At 38.7% G+C, this 24,125-nt stretch overlaps 1 protein-coding gene across 1 annotated transcript in view; it reads left to right on the forward strand.

Moving 5' to 3' along the window:
- TRHDE (thyrotropin releasing hormone degrading enzyme) overlaps window positions 1-24,125 on the forward strand; it is a 1,510,236-nt gene that overhangs the window by 1,059,481 nt on the left and 426,630 nt on the right. Inside the window, exon 8 of the mRNA XM_077265293.1 lies at window positions 23,790-23,855. Within this exon, the coding sequence (XP_077121408.1) occupies window positions 23,790-23,855 (66 nt within the window). The remainder of the gene's footprint in view (window positions 1-23,789; window positions 23,856-24,125) is intronic.

Consider the following 24,125-nt stretch of genomic DNA (forward strand, 5'->3'; position numbering starts at 1 on the left):
TTCTTGCTATTTGGAGTGTGAAAACAAAAAAACTTTAGATTGTGTCACAGTATGAAAAATCAATGATACAACTCCAGTGCAAAAATCTAGCAACTAAATATAACTGTCCAGAAAAGACATTATTATTATTATTGTTCATTCATTTTAAATTACCTAGTTATTTCAGAATGCTTTTACAATGAGTCTCAAGAACATAATTAATACTTTTCATTTTTGCATGAATGTGTTTAAGATCAAAAAATGTTTGTTATTTTTTAAATAGGATTTTGAGCACTAGTTTTGTGCCAAACACATTGAATTTTTTATGATACCATTTTACAATGCTTTTTTTTAACTTTTTCTTTACTGCATTTAATGTGATAGAAGTGATATGTTTCTGTAATTGTAAATTCATATTTTTTATGTCTTGCTAAGAACAAACATTAAAATCTCCTCTCTAAAAATTTGATTTCTTTTGTGCAGCCATATCCTGAGAGCCAAAACTATTTTTTTTTCAACAGGGCTGTATTGGGGACAAGTTGAAATTTTTAATCATTTTTGATACATTTATACTTCATTTTATGCCTGATGGATAAACAGAAAACAACAATTTTGGCATTGTATTTTGGTTAGGCGTGGATAATATTGACCTATTTTCAACATTGGGCATAATAATACACCAAAGTTGGACATCCTCCCTTTGATGAGGGCTCTGGCGGTCAGCCCACATTTTTCTGGCACATCAGCTGTTTTGAACAGCTGACATGTGCTGTTAACAGGCACAGGTGGAATCACGATCCACCCGCAGCTGTTAACTAGTTAAATGCCACTGTCAAACTATGACAGTGGCATTTAACATGTGCTTCCAGCAAACGCACTGGAAAGGCCCATTGGCGCCCATGTCACATGACCACAGGTTGCCGATGGGTTGGCATGACAACTTGAGTTCTCTAGAAGACCTCTATGGTTGTCACTACTGGATTGCTATCAGCACCGCCTGGTGGTTGGCGCTCATAGCAAGTCAGCAATTCTGCTACATACAGGCGATCTGATCATCAGGTTATGGCAGTTTCTAGTCTCCCATGGAGATTATTGAAGCATGCCAAAAGTAAAAAAAAGTTTTTAAAAATATATATAAAAAAAGTTCGAATCACCCCCCTTTTGCCCCATTCAAACTAAAACAATAAAAAAATCAAACATACACATATTTGGTTTTGCCGAGTTCAGAATCGCCCGATCTATCAATATAAAAAAATCATTAAAACTATAGCTAAATGGCATAACGAAAAAAAAAGTCAAAATGCCAGAATTTTTTTTTTGGTCTCCGCAACATTGCATTGAAATGAAATAACGGGTGATCAAAAGATTGTGTCCGCACCAAAATGGTATCTTTAAAACGTCAGCCTGGCAAACAAAAAATAAGCCCTCACCCAACCCGAGATCACGGAAAATGATGCCACATTTTTTTTTTACAGACTTTGGAAATTTTTTTCACCATTCAGATAGAAAAGAACCTAGACATGTTTGGTTTCTATGATCTCGCAATGACCTGGAGAATCATAATGGCAGGTCAGTTTTAGCACTTAGTGAGCAACGTAAAAAAGGAAAACAAAAAAACAATTGTGGAATTGCACTTTTTTTGCAATTTCACCGTACTTGGATTTTTTTCTTTTACAGTTTTCCAGTACATGATATGTTAAAACCAATGGTGTCGTTTATAAGTAAAACTCGTCCCGCAAAAAAACAATAATAATAATCTTTATTTCTATAGCGCCAACATATTCCGCAGCGCTTTACAGTTTAACAGTTTCAAACACAACAGTCATAAGTAACAATGCTATCAATACAATAATTAAAGCAAAATAAGATGACACTGTTCGTGAGAGCTTACAATCTACAATGAGTTGGGGGAGATACAAAGTACAGGTCTGTATTTACAATGCTGTATTTACAATGACAATCCAGCCATCAACAAGATCTAACATGTCTATATTTACTGAAAAATATTATAGCTTTGGGAAGGAGGGGAGCAAAAAACAAAAACGCTAAAATGAAAATACCTCTAGTCATGAAGGGGTTAAGTTGCAATAGAAAATTATTTTTGATTTTTTTTTTAAAGAGAGATGTATTTTCAACAAACTTTGAATAATTTAATAGTACACATGAATATAAGACATTTTGGAATATGTCTTTTTAGAAACTGTTCTTTCTTCTCCACTTATAAACCTGCCTCCTGAGCTCAGAATCCACTCTGAAAAACAGCTCAACTTTTTCTTAAGACAAGATGGACTGACAACATAAGGATTTGTGAAATTACAAAGTCTATTATACTCTATGGGAATGGAACAGGCAGAGAGAGACATAAAAAGATTGCGCTGACCTACACAACAATTTTTTTTGTACCTCGCATTAACCATGGATTTGCAACTACACAGCTCTGGACTGTTTAATTTCCATTATTCTGTTAATTCGTGATGGGTGAACCAGGTGAATGTTCGGGTCCGGTGGGTTCAGCCAAACATAAAAAAAGTTCAGTTTGGGTGCCAGAACAGTATCCAAACCAGTACCCCATTTAGATGAATGGGGGCCCTGAAGATCCATTTTATGCCACTATATTAAGTTTAATATAGTAGTTGGCATAGGTGAAGAAGTAACCGCTTCCAAATACCCTTCACTGTTCCTTCATCATCTTTTGAGATTTTTTCTGCAAAATATTAGAACCTTCTTTGCATTTGTTCACATTTTATCTTCCTCAAAGAATCTGCAGCAACCTTCTACTCTTGCAAGCTAAAACAGGAGTTATGACTATCACAACCAGAGATGATCGAATATTTAAATGTTCAGTTCGGATTACGATTGCCGAATTTGCAATATTTGTAAATACTGTATTTTCCGGCGTATAAGACGACTTTTTAACCCCTCAAAATCTTCTTAAAAGTCGGGGGTCGTCTTATACGCTGGGTACAGATAAAATGTGCATATGATGGGTGGGGGGGAGTGGTCCCGATGACGAAGAGAGGGGGCGTCTCACAGTAAAGTGTGAGTGGAGTATATCCCCCTATTACCTCATTGCGGCAGCGTGGGGGTCTCTGTGCTGGGAGTGGCAGCTCCTCTTCGTGCCGTGGGTGCTCTGTGCTGTGGGGCGGCGGCGCATCTTCGTGCCGTGGGTGCTGTGGGGTGGTGGCGGCACATCTTCTTGCAGCGTCGGGGCTCCTCTGGCATCTCCTCCAGGCCCGGAGGCACCGGCAGCCCCATTGCTGTGATGCGGTGACCTCCGGGAAAATGGCCGCTGCTCAGATTCAGATCTGAATCTGAGCATGCTCCGCCCCCAGCGGCCATTTTCCCTGAGGCCACCGCATCGCAGCCTCCGGGAAAATGGCCGCTGCTCAGATTCAGATCTCATCTCCCGAGATCTCGGGAGATGAGATCTGAATCTGAGCAGCGGCCATTTTCCCGGAGGCCACCGCATCAGAGCAATGGGGCTGTCGGTGCCTCCGGGCCTGGAGGAGATGCTGGAGGAGCCCCGACGCTGCAAGAAGATGCGCCACCGCTGCCGCCCCACAGCACCCATGGCACGAAGATGCGCCGCCGCCCAACAGCACAGAGCACCCACGGCATGAAGAGGAGCTGCCGCTCCCAGCACAGAGACCCCCACGCTGCCTTATTGAGGTAATAGGGGGATATACTCCACTCACACTTTACTATGAGACGCCTTCTCTCTTCATCATCGGGACCACTCCCCACACCAAAAGTCACATATTCACCGGCCCTATAAGATGACATATGGCGTTTAAGAAGACCCCCGACTTTTAAGAAGATTTTATATTTTAACTGGAAAAGTTGGGGGGTCGTCTTATACGCCCAGTCGTCTTATATGCCGGAAAATACGGTATATTCGACGAAAATAGCCGAATGCCATTCAAGTCAATGGGAGGCAAAAACAAACGCATGCACAACACCTTCTAACGACCCCAAAAGCTGACAAAACACATCAAATGAGGGACAGACACCAGGAAGCTGCCTCAATTCACCCACAGTACAAATTGCAGCATAACACTGCAGCAATCAGACATGCATGAGGCATCGTGGTTTGGGCCAGAATTTACAGCTTTCATTTGAACGTTAAAGTAAGATGAAGTGGGTGAGGAATCAGTGTAGGCCTGCTGTGCTGGAAGCCCTTATACCACATACAATAGCTCAATATGCTTTCATGCTCAGCCACACTCAGGTGGCACAAATATCAGATTTGTAGACTACCATTGTCAGAAAAATCTAAGCATAGTAGTGATATGGGTAGTTGACTCCAATGAAGTGGAGGCCTGATGGTCTCAGAGGCCTACTGGTACAGGCAACACGCATGAAGGAGACCCAACCAGGTGTCTACACATTTACAAAAATTAGTGACAGACACCAATTAAGTGGCATAAATTTCAATAGAGTAGAACTAGTATAGGGAACCAACACCTCTTCTACTACAACCAAAGCAGCAGATGTAGACTGTAACAAGCAAGGTGGTGGAACCACTGTGTCTTATACCTCTGAAAGCCTGGAAGGGGTACGTGGCCTACAAAATTCCCCCTCGGACAAGTGGCAGCAGGCGAAACTGCATCCCAAAGAGGGACAAAGAGGTGGCACCAGGTGCTACTCCAGGACTGACCTACATAAGGTGGCAGCTGACCCCCTACTGTGGGAAAGCTGTTACAGCCTGAATTAGGGATGAAGAATGCAGGCAGGTAATGTAGGGACACTGGAACAATGGGTGCAGATGGGACCGGCTGAGGAACAGAAAAGCACTGGCAGGTGCGGGCTGGACCGGTACGAGCAGAAGGGCACAGACAGGTACGAGTAGATGGGTACAGGGTAGACTAGCAGACCAGCGGACCTGGGGTACCTGAAAACTAGCAAGCATGCAAGGCAAACTAACAACGTAGCTCAGGCACATATTGGAGTAGACTAAAATAGAAGGTATTGCCCAAATGTAGGCTAGGAATACCTTAGGTTGACACAGGCAGTCCCTTAAAGAGGGAGGGAGCATGCATGCGCCATAAGCATAGTGCCCGGTCCTACAACTTAACCTTGGGGTGCATCTACATATCGGGGGTGAGATAAGGAGGTGATTTGTGAGTGGGAGACACTGAATCTCCTGTCTGTTACGTATGAGGAGGTAAAAAAGGGCCAAGTCTGTAATGTAAACAGATCAGAAAGTCTGTAGTAAGAGGGACTGGTTCACTGTGTCAAAGGCAGATGCCAGGTCCAGGAGGAAGAGGACGACAAGCATTCAATCATCAACACAAAAATATTAGCAGCCTTGCTGCACTGGAGTCCTGTGTTCCAAACGCACCATGGACTGCATCTTCAAAGAGTTTGCTTTATCGGTATTTGTGAGGGTTTACTCCCAGTAATTATTTTTCTACCCACACTACAAAGACATTCAGATAGTAAATTCAGACTGTAAGTCCCAATGGTGACAACACCAGTCATATCTGTAAATGTCTGTAAAGCGAATGCTGAACTATTGGAGCTATATAAGTGATAAAATAAAAAAAAGTTAAAATTATGCTCAACCACACTAAGGTGGCACACATATCAGTTTCATAGATTACTATTGTCAGAAAATGTAAGGATAGTAATTAGTAACACGGGTAGTTGACTCAAAGAGGGTGGAGGACTGCCAGTTTAGGAGGCCTGCTGCTACAGGCAACTCACATGAAGGACACCCAACTAGGAATTTAAACATTTATAAAAATGTATTGGCAAACATCAACAAAGTGAAATCAATTTCACCACAGTAAAAATAGTCTAATAGTGATCGACAGGTCTTCCACTACACCCAACCCAGCAGATGGACATCAACCAGGAGTGTACAAATTTAAAAAAAATTAGTGGCAGACACCAATAAAATAGCATAAATTTTACCACAGTAGAAATATTGTAATAGGGACTGACAGGTCTTCAAATACACCCAACCCAGCAGATGGACACCAAAGCAGGACTGTTCACATTTTCACAAATTAGTTACCATCTCCAGCAGCAACAAAAGCAACAGCAAGCACAGAAGCCCTACTAAAGTTATCAGAGACTGCAATTACACAAGAGCAATGGAGCACACTAAAAATTACAACATCCAGTAACATAAATTGTAAGTTGTCTTCAGATAGGACATTACTTTGTTGGTTCCCTAGTGCTTTCAGAAACATTTCCACCTACTCCACATACACCTCGAACACCAAGCCTAATCTCCTTTTCATCACAGCCTCACTTTTTCCCAGTCATGTTGCTCAGATAGTGCACCCTCTTTTGGGCTTTTGAAGTGGTCCACCAGCACATCCAGAAGAAGGTTATGTCCGCAGTGACATTTATGCGGGTGAGATCTTTCCAATTTGCCTAAGATGCTTAGGAGTTACCTGGTATGGACTGCAGTGAGAGACCGAGAGTCCACCCTGACGTGCGTTTTGGAGCACTGAGCTCCTTCCTCAGGGGGTGCCCCAGGTAACTGCTAGGCATATTTAGGTGATCTGACCATGAATGGTGCGGTGCCACTGAGCTATAATAAATGGGGATATTGATCCTGTGTTTCTTGTACGCACATTGGTTTTTCATATACTATACTATGGATATGGCTATGCAGTGTTGTGACCTTGCAGTCCTTGGGCTACCTGTACCGCCACATGGTGCCTTACCTTTTTCCCTCTGTTGTCCATTTATTTGGTTTTCTGTTTAATTGATATTTATTATATTGAATAAATGTATACGTTTTTATGGGACTAGTTGACTGCATTTTTTGTGATGTTTTCAATTTATGCGTATGTATAGACTCTGAAATAGTGGCATTACTAAGTTGTACAGTCCTAATATTTGGCACATGTGACATTATTGACCCTGGTTTTCTTCCTTTTCTGGACCCCGATGGTGGCCGGATGAGAGGGTCTTATTTGTGGAGGGTTGTTGGACCAAAGAGAAGATGTAAGGTCCTCAAGCCATAAAAGGTCGCACTCATTGATAAGCAATTTGGCTCTGTGGTATACATCCATGTTATGCAATAGTGTTTTTGACCATTTTCATACATGAAGATAGCATAAACATGGGGGTGTGATTTATGTACCCACCATTATTGTCTAATCCTTTCAGAGCACACATACACCCCATACCCTACCAATTTGTGTTTTGGGAAAAAAAGGGGAGGTGTTATATTCTAGGATCTAACCAGAGCAAGAGAGAAGAGTGTCATACACTGTCACTCTATTCGCCTAGAATGTATCTCGGTGTATTTTGACTGTTGTCTGTTTTTTGCACCTTGCACTCTTTTAAATGTTTTGCCGGAATTCTAGGGGCTTATTTCAGCCAGGTCCCTGAATACGGTCTGATGAAGTCCAGGGTTATCTGGCACGGGCATGCTAGGACGGACTCTCTCTCAGGCCTCAGGTGCATCACAGGCTCAGCAGGAGAACATCAGAAACCGACCTCGGACGGACTTCTGATGATGGCAAGGGTCATCACAGGTTGATGCAGTCCAGGGTCATCTGGCATGGGCTTACTAGGATGGCCTCTCTCTCAGGCCTCAGGCACAGCACAGGCTCAGCAGGAGAACATCAGACACCAACTTAGGACAGACGCCATCACAGGGTGGACCCTAGGGAACTGGCAGAAGATCGGGTCACAGGCAGGACATCAGGACATCAGACACAGGCTGGACATCAGGACATCGGACACAGACTGGACATCAGGACACAGGCTGGACATCAGGACACAGTCTGGACATCAGGACACAGGCTGAACATCAGGACACAGGCTGGACATCAGGACAAAGGCTGGACATCAGGACATCAGGAATACGGATAGACATCTGGGACACTGGCGTGGCAGCCCAGGTCATCAGCTGGGAAACTGGCGTGGCAGCCCAGGGCATCAGTATCAGGTAGCGATGGTCATCAGGTTCCTAGCTACGGCCATCAGGCTCCGGGCATCGGACCTAGGAAAGAACTCAAGCTTGATGGTGCAAGCACCGCCGGACTGGACCTGGACCAGACGGGGTTAGCACCGAATAACAGACTGAGCACAGCATAGCAAGGGTTCAGCATAAACACCAGACTCCATCTTTCAAAGATGAGCCCAGGAAGTTCAGTCACTGGGTACGGGGTGTCAGACACAAAAGATCTTCAGGAACATAACAGAGAACACAGTTCAGACAGGGTCAGGTACTGGAAATGCTGCCTCCAAGATAGACGGGTCTGGGTACTCTGCCCCCAGATTAGGTGAAAAAACAAAACACAAACGGATCTGTACATGCAGCCTCCAGGATAGGCGGGTCTGGGTACTCTGCCCCCAGATTAGGCGGAAGACAGGTATCAGCTCTCCCAGAACATACTGCAGACAGAACGGGAGCTGGACACCTAGGTCTCAAGGCAAGACACAGAAACACAATGCAATGCTCTGGTAATGCCCAACAGGAAAGAGGGAGTTTATATAGGAACTGCCCCTCAGCAATAGGCTGAGGAAGCAACACAGGTGGACACTCAAACCCTAATAAAAGCAGGGTAGGTGTGGCCGCGTGCACCCTAAGCACAAACAGAAACCATTACAGCACAGAGAACACAGGAACTGTGGCTTAGGGCACCTGGCAGCGACTGCTAGCTTGAACACATGTGGAAAGTCTTGCACCAGCCTAAGAGGACCTCGCTACCTGCGGATAGCTTCCACAGGGGCAGACAGGGACAGCACATGCGGGTGGTCATGTAGCAGGGCAAAGACATCACAGCATATGTACAGCTACGTAGCAGCACAGAAAACTGAGCTGAATCCATACAGGTAACAGACTACAGTATCCCTGTAAGTTAGGGGGAGAGGAGCAAGGGTTAAAGCAGAGACATTCAAAAGTAACGCCGCCAAAGAAACAAGGTATAAACCCTGCAGCGCTACACCTACGTGGATGTGCTGAGGAAGGGAATGACAAGGAAGGGATGGAGGAGGAGCTGGAGAGTAGTCATCATAATGGCGACAGGGAAGTTTTTTCTGTAGGGACCTTGGCACATATAGCAGACTTTATGTAACACTGCCTTTCCGGTGACTCTCGTGTTACATTCATCTTGGCCAAAAAAAGAGTATTGGGTGCTCAACCTGCTAGACCAATGCTACAAGTAGAACTTTTCATCTCCTGAGACAAAAATGTCTTCTAAAATGGTGCTATTCCAGAAGGCCATTGTGGAAATTATGCAGAAAAAAATCCTATCAGGCAATGCCACCATCAGGGGGTAAGCTGCCTTGCTCAGCTAAGGAGGAGAGGTGAGGGAAACACACTCTAGGTATAGCAGAGGCAGGGGTACACTGTCAAATACCTGGGCAATTTCATGACACCTTCTCAGCTTCCATGCCCTGATGACTGTGTATTTTTTACAAGGAGGTGAAAGTTTTTAAAGATGGTCAACAATACCTTTCTCACAAAACCAGAGTGCTCCCTAATTCCTCTGCGATCTGCAGCTATTGGTCTCAAAGCTGGACACCTGTCATGAGCTCTCCCTCTATGCCTTGGAGGTGTTGTGTTGCTAGCATTTTGTTTGAGTGAGTTTTTAGTTTCACCAGGGGGAGCCATAACAGAAAGGCGCTTTTGCCTGTCCAAATAAAGTGCTGATAGGCTCACTCTGGCAACAATAAACAAAGCCTGTATTATACCTGACTTTTCAACACCACCAGATGACAGGAATACATAAAGTGCTTTTAATTAACAGTATTTGTAAGACGCCTGCATTTGTTGTCTTCTAAGGTCTAGGGATGACTGGATGACCCTACTTATAATTTTGTCCTACGTATAATTTTTTATGAGTGTACAAATACTGCACTTATACTTTCTTACTTTTTCAATAAAGCACTCTAGTTGTTGCCTTCAAGGGTATATGGATGACCCTGCTTGTAATTTTTGGCAAACTTAGCCATGTGTGCAGAGCTTTTATGAGTGGAGGCACTATAGTTGGTACCTTTAAGGGTGCAAAGATGACCCTGCTTGTAATTTTGGGCAGGATTTGCACTTAGTGTATAGCCTTTATGAGTCTAGGAATAGCACTACATTACAATTTGAACACAATGTGTATGAGGCCCTCATTTAAGTTTAACTCAGGGTGTCTCGGAGTCCCTCAGAGTCTCTAATTTCATAAATTATATTGAAATCAACAATTTTTATTTTTAAAATCTTTTTTAAATTTTGTCTTATACACAAATCAGTATAAAGGAAAAAATGTTTACCCATTAAACTCCAATTCTCATATTTTTTTTATATTTTCTTGTCAATCCTTAAAGTGGAGTAAAAATATTACACTATTGTCCTCATAAGAGAGTAACAGAAGCTTTCAGGTGTCTTCCCCATACTGTTTTCCTTCCATTCAGCACTTTTTCCATCCACTGCAACATCTTTTCCATCCACTGCAACCCTCTGTGTAGGGTCTGTCGGAAAAATGATTGGATTTCCCACTATACTTATTACTCGAAATGAGCATCTAAGTGTTAGGACTAGCTTAGTCTGAGAAACAAACATCTGAGCATTTTAATGCTCACTCAAATCTCATATGAGACAAACTTGTAGATAAACTTTTCCAACATATACAAAATATTCTCTTCGTAGCATGTGGGTCATCTAGTAGATAACCTTTTCATATTTTTGGCTGTAAGAATGCATTTGTCTCAAAATGTAATACACTACCAGAGTATGGGGAATTAATTATATATGTTTTTAGACTTTGTACCTGGAAAAACAGCTTCTGTATTCTGTGAGAACAGTGGGTTATTTTTATTAATAGCAGTGAGCATCTTCCCATGGAACTCCAAAACAGAGTTTTCACAAATGTATTCTTCACATTTAACAGTAGGAGCTGTGCCAATTTTTTTTGCCTAGGTTCAGATGTTATCAGTCAGCATGATGTATACTGCTGTGCACTAGGTAGTTTGATTGATTCTCCACAGTACAGGCCTACAATAGTACCCAACATGTGTTTCAGCATAACGGCTTCTTCCAGGGGCACTGCTAGTCATTCTTCATTGCATGCCTTATTTATAGTCTGACTGAATCTAGAAATAATCTTATATGCTCCTTGCAAAAATTGTCAAATTAATCAAAAAAGCATTAGCAATGTATTCTTGAAATGGAATATTTTGCACAGTACTCGTGGGACTTTTTTTCTATGGTGAAAGTGGACCTGATACATTATAGCAACATTTCTCTTCGGGAGTGAAATTAAAATTGCTTGAAATATTTTTTCGGTAAGGTATATCAAAACCTAAAAAATGTATGAGTGTATGATGTATGTCTATTAGGACACAGCTATAATCAGGGACTACACTTAAACTAAATACATGTACCTGTCTGAACTTGATCATTAGATCAAGCTGATACAGACATGGCTGATACTGGTGCTAATTTTGAAGCCATCCAGATAACATAGGTATGCAAAATTTGGGTTTATGGAGAGTGCTTCAAATCCATGGACTGATTCTTATGCTTTCTTAGACCCTGTTTTCTAAAAACACCATCAGGCATGGATTTTGCACAACACGCGTGTGAAATTACGTACAAGAGAAATGAACAAGAAAAATCTTTATTGTAGCCAAAAAATGTACATAATATTATTTTTACAAATTTATTGAACATTCATTCTGCAACTTTATTGGACATTAATTCTTGCGCTTTTTGCTTTTCCATTAAAAGCTTGTTTACATACCTTTTCTCTTGTAGAAGACCTCTGGATCTTTTCTGTGATGTAGTCCTCCATCATGTTCATATTTCATCTACTTTGGTATTGTAATTCAATCTCTTTTATATCCTGATGAAATCTTTCTCCTTGCTCTCTGCTAACCAAGGTTTTCAAGAAATTAAACCAAATAGAAATTTAAAAAATGTAACTTCAAATTCATCAGACAACTCAACGCTTTGAAACAATTCAGCTTCTTTTTAAGTATAGGCTTAAATTTTGAATATGTGTTATTGCAATCTTTGCATCAGATATAATCTGAGCCTCAGCACCTTCCCAAATTTACCTCAGCAATAGCAGCAGGTTAGAAAAATATAATAAAACATAACCTTTAATAATTTTCTAAAAAACAGTTTAAGGTGCTAGTGCTCCAAAGAAACAGTGCTCACAATAGAAAACTGTAATGATCTCACTAAAGTCATACTTCCTTTATCCCAGTTAAATGGTTTCTCATAGGGTCAAAGGAGATCTCCTCTTTTCCCCCTGACAAGGATGCCAGCATGACGTGCCTGGTTATTGAGGCTACACCTGCCACTGCAAGGGGCCTCTAAAAACATTTGACTTTGAAAAATATCCCCTGATGAACCCCCCATATGGAGGGAGAAATGCTTTGGGGTGGCAACATAACCCTAGGGGCAATAATTAGGTTTACACTAGGGTACCACCATTGTTAGGGTGGCAGCTATGCAGGGGGACAACAATGAGTGTTAATGACCAAATGTACTCTTCTTGCTTGTACTGTTTTTTTCCTTTTCCCCCTTATCGTCTGACCTTTCGGGAAAATTGATCCTTTTTCTCTATGAGAAACCATTTCACTGAGATAAAGGAAGTACAACTTTTGTGAGATCATGCCAGTTTTCTATTTTGAGCACTGTTTGTTTGGAGCACTAGCACTTTAAACTGTTTGTTTGTCTATGCATTGTGGCCTAGGCCCTTTTTTTAGAACATTATCAAAGGATATGGTTTATTATATTTTCCTACCCTGCTGCTCTTGCTGATCTTTAATATTACCTACAATTTTCATCATGACTACTTTCAAAGAATCCCAAGCACTTTTCTCAACAGCTTTCATTTTCTTTGGAATATGTCCTCCTTCATACGTTTCCGAATATCCAGACCCCCAAAAATGGCTTTCTTCAGTTTTGCTTTAGACAGTCCCTGAAACTTGATACACAGATACTTTAAAGTCTCTTCTTTTTTAGTAGAATCTTCACAAACTGCTTCATAAGTCTAAGAATAATGTGGGGTGATGGCAGGAGAACTTTAGTGGGATCAAATAAACCTTCCACAACTATGTTCTAGAGTTCAGGTTGCATTGTTGGCCAACTTTTTAGGTTCCAATGATGAGTGCTATCCCGTTTGTTCCATTCACACAAAAAGCATGAGTATTTTGTGTATTCTCATTGCTGCCAAAGGAGCAAAGAGAAAACTTTCAGATCAACAGATATTGACCATCCTTGATCCTCATAGTCAAGTTTCTTGAAAATAATTTCTAAATTCTTATAGCTTTCCTTCACTTGCCCAGAATGCCCTACAGTCACTGAAGCATACTTGCTGCCATTGTGCAGTAGCACAGATGTCAGACTTTTTTTGGATAAATCAATAAACAGTCTCCACTCACTCACATTGTACTCAATGTTAAATTTTTCCATCAGCCCAGGTACATCACTGTAATACAGTCTGTCTATGTTCCATGATAAACCATTTCTAACCACTCTAATGACACCAAAATAGTCTCCTAAAGGTCAGACTGATACCTAGCCCCGACTTATTCAAGCGAGCTTTAAACACCCATCTCTTCAAACAAGCCTACCACATCAACTACTCAGTAAACTAACTTTGCCCTGTTCCCTCCCTCCAAATATTACTCTGAATCTGCACCCTACTATTCATCTGTCTCCACACCCTCCATGCACACGATTAACTGCACTTGATACTTGACTATTGCACTTAAACACACTGGCTGATGGCCGGATCATGCAGCTTTGTATGAAAATCCCTATGTATTATAATTGCCAGACCTGAAATAACAAGCACTTTTCACCTATTGTGTCCCCCCATTTCCTTGTAGATTGCAAGCTTGCGAGCAGGGACCTCACTCCTAATGTCACTGTTTAAATTGTCTTAACTCATACTGAATTTATTGTTTGTACATGTCCCCGCTTAATTGTAAAGTGCTGCGGAATATGTTGGCACTATATAAATAAAAATTATTATAATTATTATTATTATGCTAAGGGGTTAAAGTATGATGCAAAAAAACATATGTAGTCAGTATTTGGGAAAAAAGCTATGTGATGGATTTTTTTCTATAATTTTACTGAGTTCAATAATTGAAAGTCCAGTGGGAAAAAGTATTTAGTCAGCAACCAATTGTGCAAGTTCTCCCACTTAAAAAGATTAGACAGGCCTGTAATTGACATCATAGTTAGACGACAACTATGACAGTCATAATGAGAAAACAAATCCAGAAAATCACTTTGTCTGATTTGGCAAGATTTATTTAGCAAATTATGGTGGAAAAGAAGTATTTGGTCATTAAAAAAGTTCATCTCAATATTTTGTTATATATCCTTTGCTGGCAATGACAGAGGTCAAACGTTTTCTGTAAGTCTTCACAAGGTTGGCACACACTGTTGGTGGTATGTTGGCCCATTAATTTTTTCCCCACTGTATATAATGACAATGAGCTAAGATACACTATCACTTTGTAATATGGGGGTCTGGTTTACTGCTCCTCCAAATTGTCCGGATATAAGGCGCTGCAGTGCTGCTTCATCACTGTAACCTCTTCCCCTGCAGAATGGCAGTCACAGCTATCAGCAGTGCAGGGAACTACAGCAGAGCCCTTTTCACTTGAATCAAGCAGCACTACAGTTCTCTACACAGTGGGAAGCCAGGTGTGACCTTGGGCTATTGTGCTGAAATATAGATAGTTGGAGCCCACCTAGTGATGCATAATCATTTTGTGGGAAGGGAAGTATCCTGTAGAATAAAACGGCATAACAGCCTGTAAAATTACAGTAGAAAAACATTATGTGACTGACATGGTGATTACAGAGACTCTTCTTCCTGTGTGCAGACTTCCTAAAATATTTAAGGTACATATTAATTTATTCTCATCTGGCATACAGTAGGGAAAACCAGATTTACAGTACATAAGAAACATCTTTTAGTAAATTATTTTTCTCCTGCTTAGGATGTCGCTCCGTCTAGCAATGACATTTTTTGTTAAAAATTTCTTGCTGTATCTATCATTTACACAGAATAAATTGATCCAGAGATTTATTTACACATTAAAACAGTTTGATTCATTTTAGCAACTGAAGGAAACAATTACATTGAAGGCATATGAGATGTTTTGCAGTTAACTAATTAAGGATGTGTTTTCATATTATTTGGGAACTGAGTCAAGCTAAATCAGACAAAGGGAATTAGTTATGTCTCTCATGCTTGATTTTATTATTGTGTATTTACTCTGCAGCTTATTTGTTTGATGGTTTAATGGTATTTGCATAAACATATTAGCAGCCAGAAAGTGTATTATTAGTCTGCCTTTATGAAATGTGGTTTCTATATTGGAGAAAATAAATATGCCACTAAACATAAAAGAAAGTCTATGCTTCTTCTTCACATCATCCTCTTTTGTGAGTTAAAATGGCTTAATAAGGATGTGCTCACATATTCAAAATTTGCTTATGGTAAATCTAATGTGTATTTACAATTTACAGTATAAATCTGTGGCTGAAACTCATTTATATCACAGATGTGCAGATATGCAGGCAGTTCCACATTAGAATAAACTAATCCATAGCTTTTTGGTGTGGAAATCAATAGAGGAATTAAGATGCTCTTTATTCTTGAGCATGATTTTTTTAATTTCACAAACAAAAATCTGTACTTATTTTTACTCCTACAATACCCAATTTGAACCAGTTAAAGAAGAGTTTTCACCAAATTTTTCATGCTGAACTGGACACATGACGTAATAGTAGTAGCAGACTGGAATAAAATTCTATCATTTTTTTTTAACAGAGTCTTTTTGTTTCAGAGACATTAGCAATAAAAATATCTGGCTCCCAGGGAGTCAATTATTTTTAAAGTCCAAGTGAGTGTTAGATAGTTTTCTTCTGGCAGTTGGTACTTCTCTATGTATAATACTAACCATTAATAAGCATGCAAAAACACTCAAAGGAAAGAAGAACATACAACACAATAGCTTGGAGCAAGTTTCTATTAATGCAACCTTGATCTTCTGGTCTAACCTCCTGCATGAGTCAGTGTGTGAGAGCGCAGGGTCACATTAAACGCTTCTATCCGCTCTCCTGCATACCAAGTTTGCCAGCAAACACATTTATGTATGTTTTGTTCAAGCAACTTATGCTTGAGGAGGAATGTTGATATACGATTGTGTAATAACATATCCGGGTGAAGTGTCACTGGATGCTCTACTGACAATAGAATATCTTCCATGAATATTTTCCTTAGACACTTTATTTCAACAGGTTTACAAAGTCAACGCATTTCGAAATCAACGCAGGACCTCTTCATCAGGACAAAAACCTCTTCCCAGTTTGTCTTACTACTAAGATTTTGTAATGTGATACCGCTAAACTCCATTCTACACCCACAGGACTGTATCTTAAAATTGCTAGTTATCTGTGCTTTCTAATCAAGCAGGAGGTTAGACCAGGCAATCAGGGCTGTCTGTCAATATACTTCTCACATACTGAGAAATCTGCTCTGAGCTATTGTGGTGAATGTTCTCCTTTTGTGGTGAATGTTCTCCTTTTATGTGAGTGTTTCTGCCTACTTATGATTTGTCAGCATGATACAGGGGGGAAATACACACAATCAATGGAAACTGTCTTATAGCACACACTTAAAAAAGTGAACTCATTTGATGATAAATATTTTAATTGCTAATAGCCCTGCAGTGGAAAGGCAAAATTACAATTACATTAATCATTATTTAAAATTTAAATATAACAATAGTAAAATATCCCCCAATTCCAATAAAGAATAACTTAACAATGAAGGGAAATGTCAAATATGTATTCTGTACAGATCCAATAGGTAACTATTATATAGCTCAATAAGATACTATCAGAAAAAAAACACAACTATATAAATTATTGCTGTATATAGACTTTTATTATTGAAGTAGCACATTTAAAAAGCTATCCTATTACTGTAAACTTAGAAATAAACAACCGATTCTCTATACCAGGAATAAGTCAATAAGTGTTTTATAGCCTTAATGAGGAGCATTCTGCACTTATTTTTTTAAGTGAATATATTATGATATATATTATGATATGCTCCAAGAGACATTGAAAACATCACTCAGACTTCTCATGCATAGTGAATGGTCAATGTTTTCCCCCCTACTGCATACCAAACTATTTAGCAATCAGGTAGATACTGTACTATGTACACCTACATGTATAACATCATAGTCAATAAGTGTATTACTTTACCACTGTATTCTAACAATATTAAGTAACTTAGACTATAAGTGCAAAACTTCACAGCTGCATATTCACAGCAATAGAAAGTGCAGCCCTTTATAAAAATGCAGTTCAATTAGTCTGTTTTCTGCAGAAGCATGTTTTTTTCTTTAGTCAAACTGCACTTTTACTACTGCCTACTAAGAAATCCCTTACTACCAAGTACTGTACTGTTGTTGATTATTCCAATAGCCACTCATACCCTCCCCACCAATGCTTGGACATTGCTTGAGTCATCATTGCATTTTATCTGAGATTTAACTTGTACATATACAGTGATGTCAGCAGTTGTACTTATTAAGACACAAATATTTAAGGGAGCCTTTCACATCCAGAAGTGTTGATTACCTGCAGATATAAGGGCAAGGCTGAGGTCACACTACCACAGAATATGGACGAGTGATATGAGAGAAAACATCGCATAGCACTCGGACCGGTGTTAATCTATGGTGAAGCTCACATCAGCGTTTATTTTCTCAGGCGTATTCAGCGTGCGAGTGAAATCGCAGCATGTAAATCGCCCGAGTCTCGCCAATGCAAGTCTATGAGTGCGAGAAAAAATCAGACACCACACGGCCCATCAGTTTGACTTGCGAGAAATACGCACACATTTTCCTCATTTCAGCCCATTGAGCCATTAAATTCAATGGGGAAAATCAGGGAGAAATGTAAAGCCATATGCGTATTATACAGATGTCATACGGGTACATGGGTGTGAGAAAATCGCATCATCGCATTGCAAACACATTACACACGGATGACCATACAGAGAACACTCATGCGACTCTCAGCAGGGAGACTCGGACCGATTTTTCATATGTTAAGTGTGACCCCGGCCTAATTTACAGGTTTCAATCCTGTGTAGTCAGCGTAAAGAGTGGCAGGTATAGGGAGAAAATAAGTTTATTTCCTCCTGTAGTCTCACTCTTCCAGTCATTGGGGAGGGACAAGGAGCTGTTACATTCCCTGCTTGTATATCATGATCGGGATCGTATTAATTTCCTGGAAATTTGACAACCTATTCTGCACACACACAACCAAACTGCACACAATAGTTGCAGAGAAGACTATCTATAAAAGTGTCGGGGTGTGATTACAGCTGTTCTCACTCTATCATAAGGTTTAATGGTAATGGCTCCCTAAACCTCCTCAATGACTGGAAGCGTGCTGCTGAAAGGAGAATACAACATAATTTTATCAGTTTAGCCACTATTCAAATAAGTTAAGTCAACAGAATTTAAATGCTTTTTACCAGTAGCCCTGTAGTTGCCATGTATCTGCAGGTATATAGCATTTCTGGACACTGTAGGCTCTCTGTAACTTGCACAGTGATTAATTTTAATTGCCCTTTATTTACTATTTGTAAATAGCTGTTTTGTGACTAAATTAAGTGTATGGACTTTACGTATCTGATATTGGGCACTATGTAGCTGGGTAAGAAAGCCTCTGTGAGGGCTAAAACATTGCACATTCACATGGGATTTATAGATCAAATATTCTTTATGCTTTTAAGATTGTTGCACTGTTTTCCAATCTTTCTCTTTGAAGAGCTTCCAAGGATTTCATTCCATCCTAGAGGTAATTTGCATACAGCCTCTAACCCTTTAAGAACATATGTTTATTCAATTGCGATGAAGACAATTTAAAACTATGGGGCAAGTATGTCTCTTGGTACACAAAGGGTTAATTAGTGTTGGGAGAGTGCTTTATGTATAAAAATTTTGAATGAAATGAAATACCCAATACACTTTCACGGGATTAGGAATATTAGGAGTCTTAACGGAGACAGAGATTTAGATGTGGAAAATACACTTAACTCTACATGTGTCCCTACATATATGTATGGGATGTTATCAACAACATATAACATATGGACAAAATTTTGGGACTGACATATTAGTAATTGAATTCAGGTTTTTTCAGTCCCATTGCCCTTTGTGAATAGCAAGCATCTAGCCATAGAGTTTGACTTTACAAACATTTGTGAAAGAATGGCTCATTTTAAAGAGCACACCAAATTCAAGCATAATACTATCATGGGATTTCACTTTTGATAAGGTCAAATTGTGAAATTTCTTCTGACATTGAGCTTAAAAGTCATGAATATTCTGCTGACTCAATAGCTTTAGAGCTCCAAACCCCATAGACATTAACATCAGAATAAATACTGTGCCCCCACTAATTCAGACTCTCTTCAGACTGCTGTTATTTGGGGGGAAAAATTAGTGAATCCAATTCCTCTACTTCTTTTTCTTTTTTATTTTTTTCATTTTAGTGGATTTCAATATACTTTAGCGGTATTACAAAATACTAAAGTCCCAATAGAAAAATATTTAGAATTGAGAGTCCTCAGTGGTTGATACCTTTTAATGGCTAACTGAAAAGATGGTAACAAATTGCAAGCTTTCGAGACCAAGATATATATCTTTCCTAGAGTTCCAATATGTGCCTAAGTGTAATGTTATAATCACCATTAATATTATGATTATTAATTATGAAGTCTTTATATTTCCTAGCAATTCCTCTTGTCTCTGCCTATGTTTGGTTACCAGATTATTTAGTAGTTTAATATGAATATCATTGACAGTGGGTTACTTGGAATAATTTCAGTTTTCACGTGGTGAAAAAGATGTGTTACCTGTTTGTTGTTGGTGTCAATAATTAATATGCAACATCTTTGTGGCTCAGAAAAGATTATTTTTACCCTTAGTTTTAGAGCATGAATGACATTCTTTTAATAGTTATTATTATTGGAAAATCTAAACAGATTCTGAAAGTAAATATTTAATGGTCACTAAAAGTAATTAAACTACTTTAGACCAATAATGATAATTGTAGAGTATGCATGTTATAAATGAATCCTAAAATATTTTATGCTGATCATTGAACTAAGAACTAAAGTTTACCTGTAATTGTTTTAAAAGAACAGTTCAGAGCTTTAGACAAGTGTAATTTATTTTTGAGGACTATCCCACATTTAAATGGAAAACATATTGACAGTAGACGGACCAATTCAAGTCAATTGGGTAGTTTATAATGTTTTTACACTTAGACCGATAGTCTTCAAGCATGAAGAAGCCAACCGTGGTGCTTGAAATGGCACCAGACATGTTCTCACAGTTGCTGTCACTGCAGTGTTTAGAGCCCAGCTTAGAATAAGCTCAGTTTAGTCAGAGTAAAGACTCATTTAGACATCCCTGCATCACAGAAATCTGAATGAGACTTTTCACTTACTAAGCAGAGCCCATCTTGTGTGATTCAGCCATGTATCTAAGCCATTCATATGTGATGCAGTTTGCTGAGCAGTGTATCACACAGTTTGCTGAGGTTTGAATCTAATCTAATCATGTCTGATGCATTCCGCTGAGCCGTACATATAATACTTCTTCCTAATCTGTATGCACAAGGGCTGGTGCAAAATTGTGCATATAGAGACGATAGGAAGCTAAATCTTGGTGATACCCATGGAGCCTTCTCTGTCCTTCACAGGGATATTTTAAATGTATTTAATTCTCTTGATTTATTTCTGACATGATATTTATTTGATTTACATCCTCCTATTACTTTTTTATTCTTTTTTTGGCATTTTTCTTGTGAAATTTGATGCTATGTTGCTTCTCATACACACAGTATTTCTTGACTTTTTTAGTATATTTCTTTTTCTTTGTCACATGGGTTTTCCAATATATTTTCATATATTCCCTGTCAGGCGAGTATATTGCTTTGTTTTTTAAGCTTATTCTCTCTTTTCCTTTATGGCACATTGTCTTGTGCAGATTTTAATTGGTTTTAACTTGTATTCAATTGGTGTTTTGCTAATATAAGTATTTTATATGATTTAACAAAAAGTATTGATTTTATTTTTATTGGGATGTGTCATTCTTCAGCAATTCTTTTTTTCTTGAAGAGCTCAAGAAGTTAAACATAGTAATAAAAAATGTTTATTTTCTCTCTGGCAAGTCTGCATTCATCTGATAGCCAGCATGCTGCTCCCACACCTTCATGATCTTGTGCATGCTGGTTACACTGCATTGACATTTTATAACGTTCTCCTATGAGAGTCATGATAGCATTATCTGATAGTTTGAGAAATACACCAATTCTCTACAAAGATTTAACCCATGTTGCTTAAAAATATTTCTGTAAAGAGATTCCAAATGTATTACTTTTGATTTTTGTTAATAATGCAGGGTCTGCCTCACTGCTTATTGTGTGGGGGAGTGATAAAAGCTGACATAATAGGCTTAATAATCAAGGAAGTGGTTGCAATTAAAACATCCTCTTAGAATTTGAAAAAGTCCTTGCTGGTGAATCTCAAAGAGCAGAGATCCAGTTCTATCAGAATCACACAGTTTCAAAACGAGATTGCAAAACTCTGAGAGCAACTAAAATATCACCTAACCACTACAGCTGCTAAGCATTTTTTCCAAAAGCAGATATATGAAAAAGAAAAGGTGGTGGGTCATCTCTTAGCACAATACTTCTCCTTTATTCCAGAAAACTATGACTCGGCCATATTACATGCAACATGATGTTGGAGAGATTGTAGTTTTATGTGAACAAGTCATCCTAATTAAAATTAATTTGTTTTCTATGCAAAAAAATACATAAATTGGCTTTAGGAATTTGTGAGAAAAAAAAAATTGGTTTCTATTTAATGCCTTGATAGTCCACACACGACACCTTTAAGATAGCTATAACACTTAGCTTTCTGTGATGGCCAGGTAGATTGCCCTTTGCTAGGTATAAGATGACTGCTATAGAGACTGAATTGCTTTTTAGTCTCTGGAGATGCTAGCTCCTGTAAATCACCCTCCGGTTGCTAACTCGATAGTGTCAATGTTATTACAATTGCTACAGGACAAATCAATGCCCTGTGTTATTTTACTTGCCTTTAATTCTTAACGTACATCATGCAATGATAGTCTTTACTGTCAAATGCTACAATATACATGCATATGACTTTATCTTTAGTTTATATTATATTATATCTCCAATTTTTTGTCATCATTTTCTTGACAATGATATTAGGTGTGTTTATCAAACAGTAATTTGAAATCGGCAGCTTTCATGTAAATTGGATTTGTAAGTTACAAAACTTGAACCTCCTTAATTTACAGAAGAAATGTACAAATCCATACATGTAGATATTGAACATAAGACAAAGTACATAAACATGTAGTAAACAAACAATATAGATGATGTAAGTTAGAGAAATGTTAGTACCCATATGTGACTAAATAAAAGAATGAGGCTATAATTAATAATTAACATTTGCAAAATTTATTCTAAAAGTGGTAGCCTTTTTCTAATCATAGACTTAATAACATGCACTCATAACAATGGAATCTAAATTGCCACCAATAACACAATCAGCCATGTATTTCATCTAACAGTATCAGGTACAATTTCTTTCATGTAATATATGGCTTCCAAAAAGTTTATGCCCCAAATGATTGCCATACATATTGTTGCAACAATTAATAAAGAAAATGGGTGCTGTTGATGGCAGACTTCCAAAAGAACATCGATGAATAATAAAGTTTCCATCGGGAAGCTGATATCATGTGAACTACCACTCCCAGGAGGAACCCAGTGCTCTGACTACACCTATTCTTCAGATTATCTCTTATTCACTGAATAATTAATAACTTTCAAAGTTGGTAATAACTCTTAAGCATAAAAAATATTAAACAATGTTTTATTTTTTAATAGCATATTCTCTTTAGGTATTTTAATATGATTCTGGAATAACTAAACAAAAAATATTGTCAGTGAATTGTTATGAGGTTAAAAGTAGTTGACTAAATGATTATTGTTATTATTATTATTATTATTATTATTATTCAGACACTCATAGAAAAATGTATTTTGAGTGACAATATATATTCACTGAAATGAGGTATACAGTTTCCAGCAAACAGAAGTAATAAAAAAAAACTTTTTCTTTTGTGGCCATCATCTTTAGCCTGTAATCTTCACTAACTCTTAAGTTTTGTAGGCCATGCAACATTATGATGTTGTAAAAAGATGCACATCATGATGTTATGGGGCTTAGTAAATGCTAAGGGCATCCAGAATGCTGGCCATAGAAGTGAATGATACTGCCCTGGTCTGGCTGCCAGAAATAAACAGACTAATTTTCATACTAGGAATCTAGGACAGCAGAATCTTTTTACTCAACTCTATCAGAAAGCCGTGTCAGCACAAACCTATCTGTGCATTTCATGTTTTTCCATTTTCCTTGCACAGCTGTGAAAAATAAACCAATGTGTGAATACTTAATGTAAAATCCATATGTATTTTGATTGAAAATGTCTGCCTATTACACTGCTCACATGTTTCTTATGCAGTTCTGATTTGGCTGCTTTGTCATTATTAGGTAGTGCCCAGTAGCACTGCAGGTAGTTTAGAAGCTGCTGTGATTTTTGAATGTTGTCATCAGTTAGATTTTACTTTCTGACTCAGGACGTTTGGGTAGTCTGTCCCAGGATTCTGTTAACGTTATCATGTTGCCTGTTGCAATAACAGAATACAAATTGATCTTAAATAATTTTTATATTTGTAGGATTACTTAACAACCCACAAATATGGCAATGCTGCAAGGAAGGATCTGTGGAACACCCTATCAAAGGTAAATAAAGCACATTTTGGGCCAAAATGGCCAAACATTTCTACATGGGTATCCCAACTTGACTGTGGAACAGTAGAAGAAGGTGGCTTGGTCTGATCAAATATATTTATTTCACATCCTTTAAACGTAGTTTGCGCCACCTACTTATGTGCACCGCTTTATGGCAAACATTTTGCCTAATGTCAGAGGCTTGTTTAGCAGGTTAATGCATCATACACACCACAAAACATGTTCAGAAATGTTTTAAGGCACATGACAAAAAATTTAGTG

Source organism: Ranitomeya variabilis, chromosome 5, assembly GCF_051348905.1.
Source record: "Ranitomeya variabilis isolate aRanVar5 chromosome 5, aRanVar5.hap1, whole genome shotgun sequence".
Lineage (NCBI taxonomy): Eukaryota > Metazoa > Chordata > Amphibia > Anura > Dendrobatidae > Ranitomeya > Ranitomeya variabilis.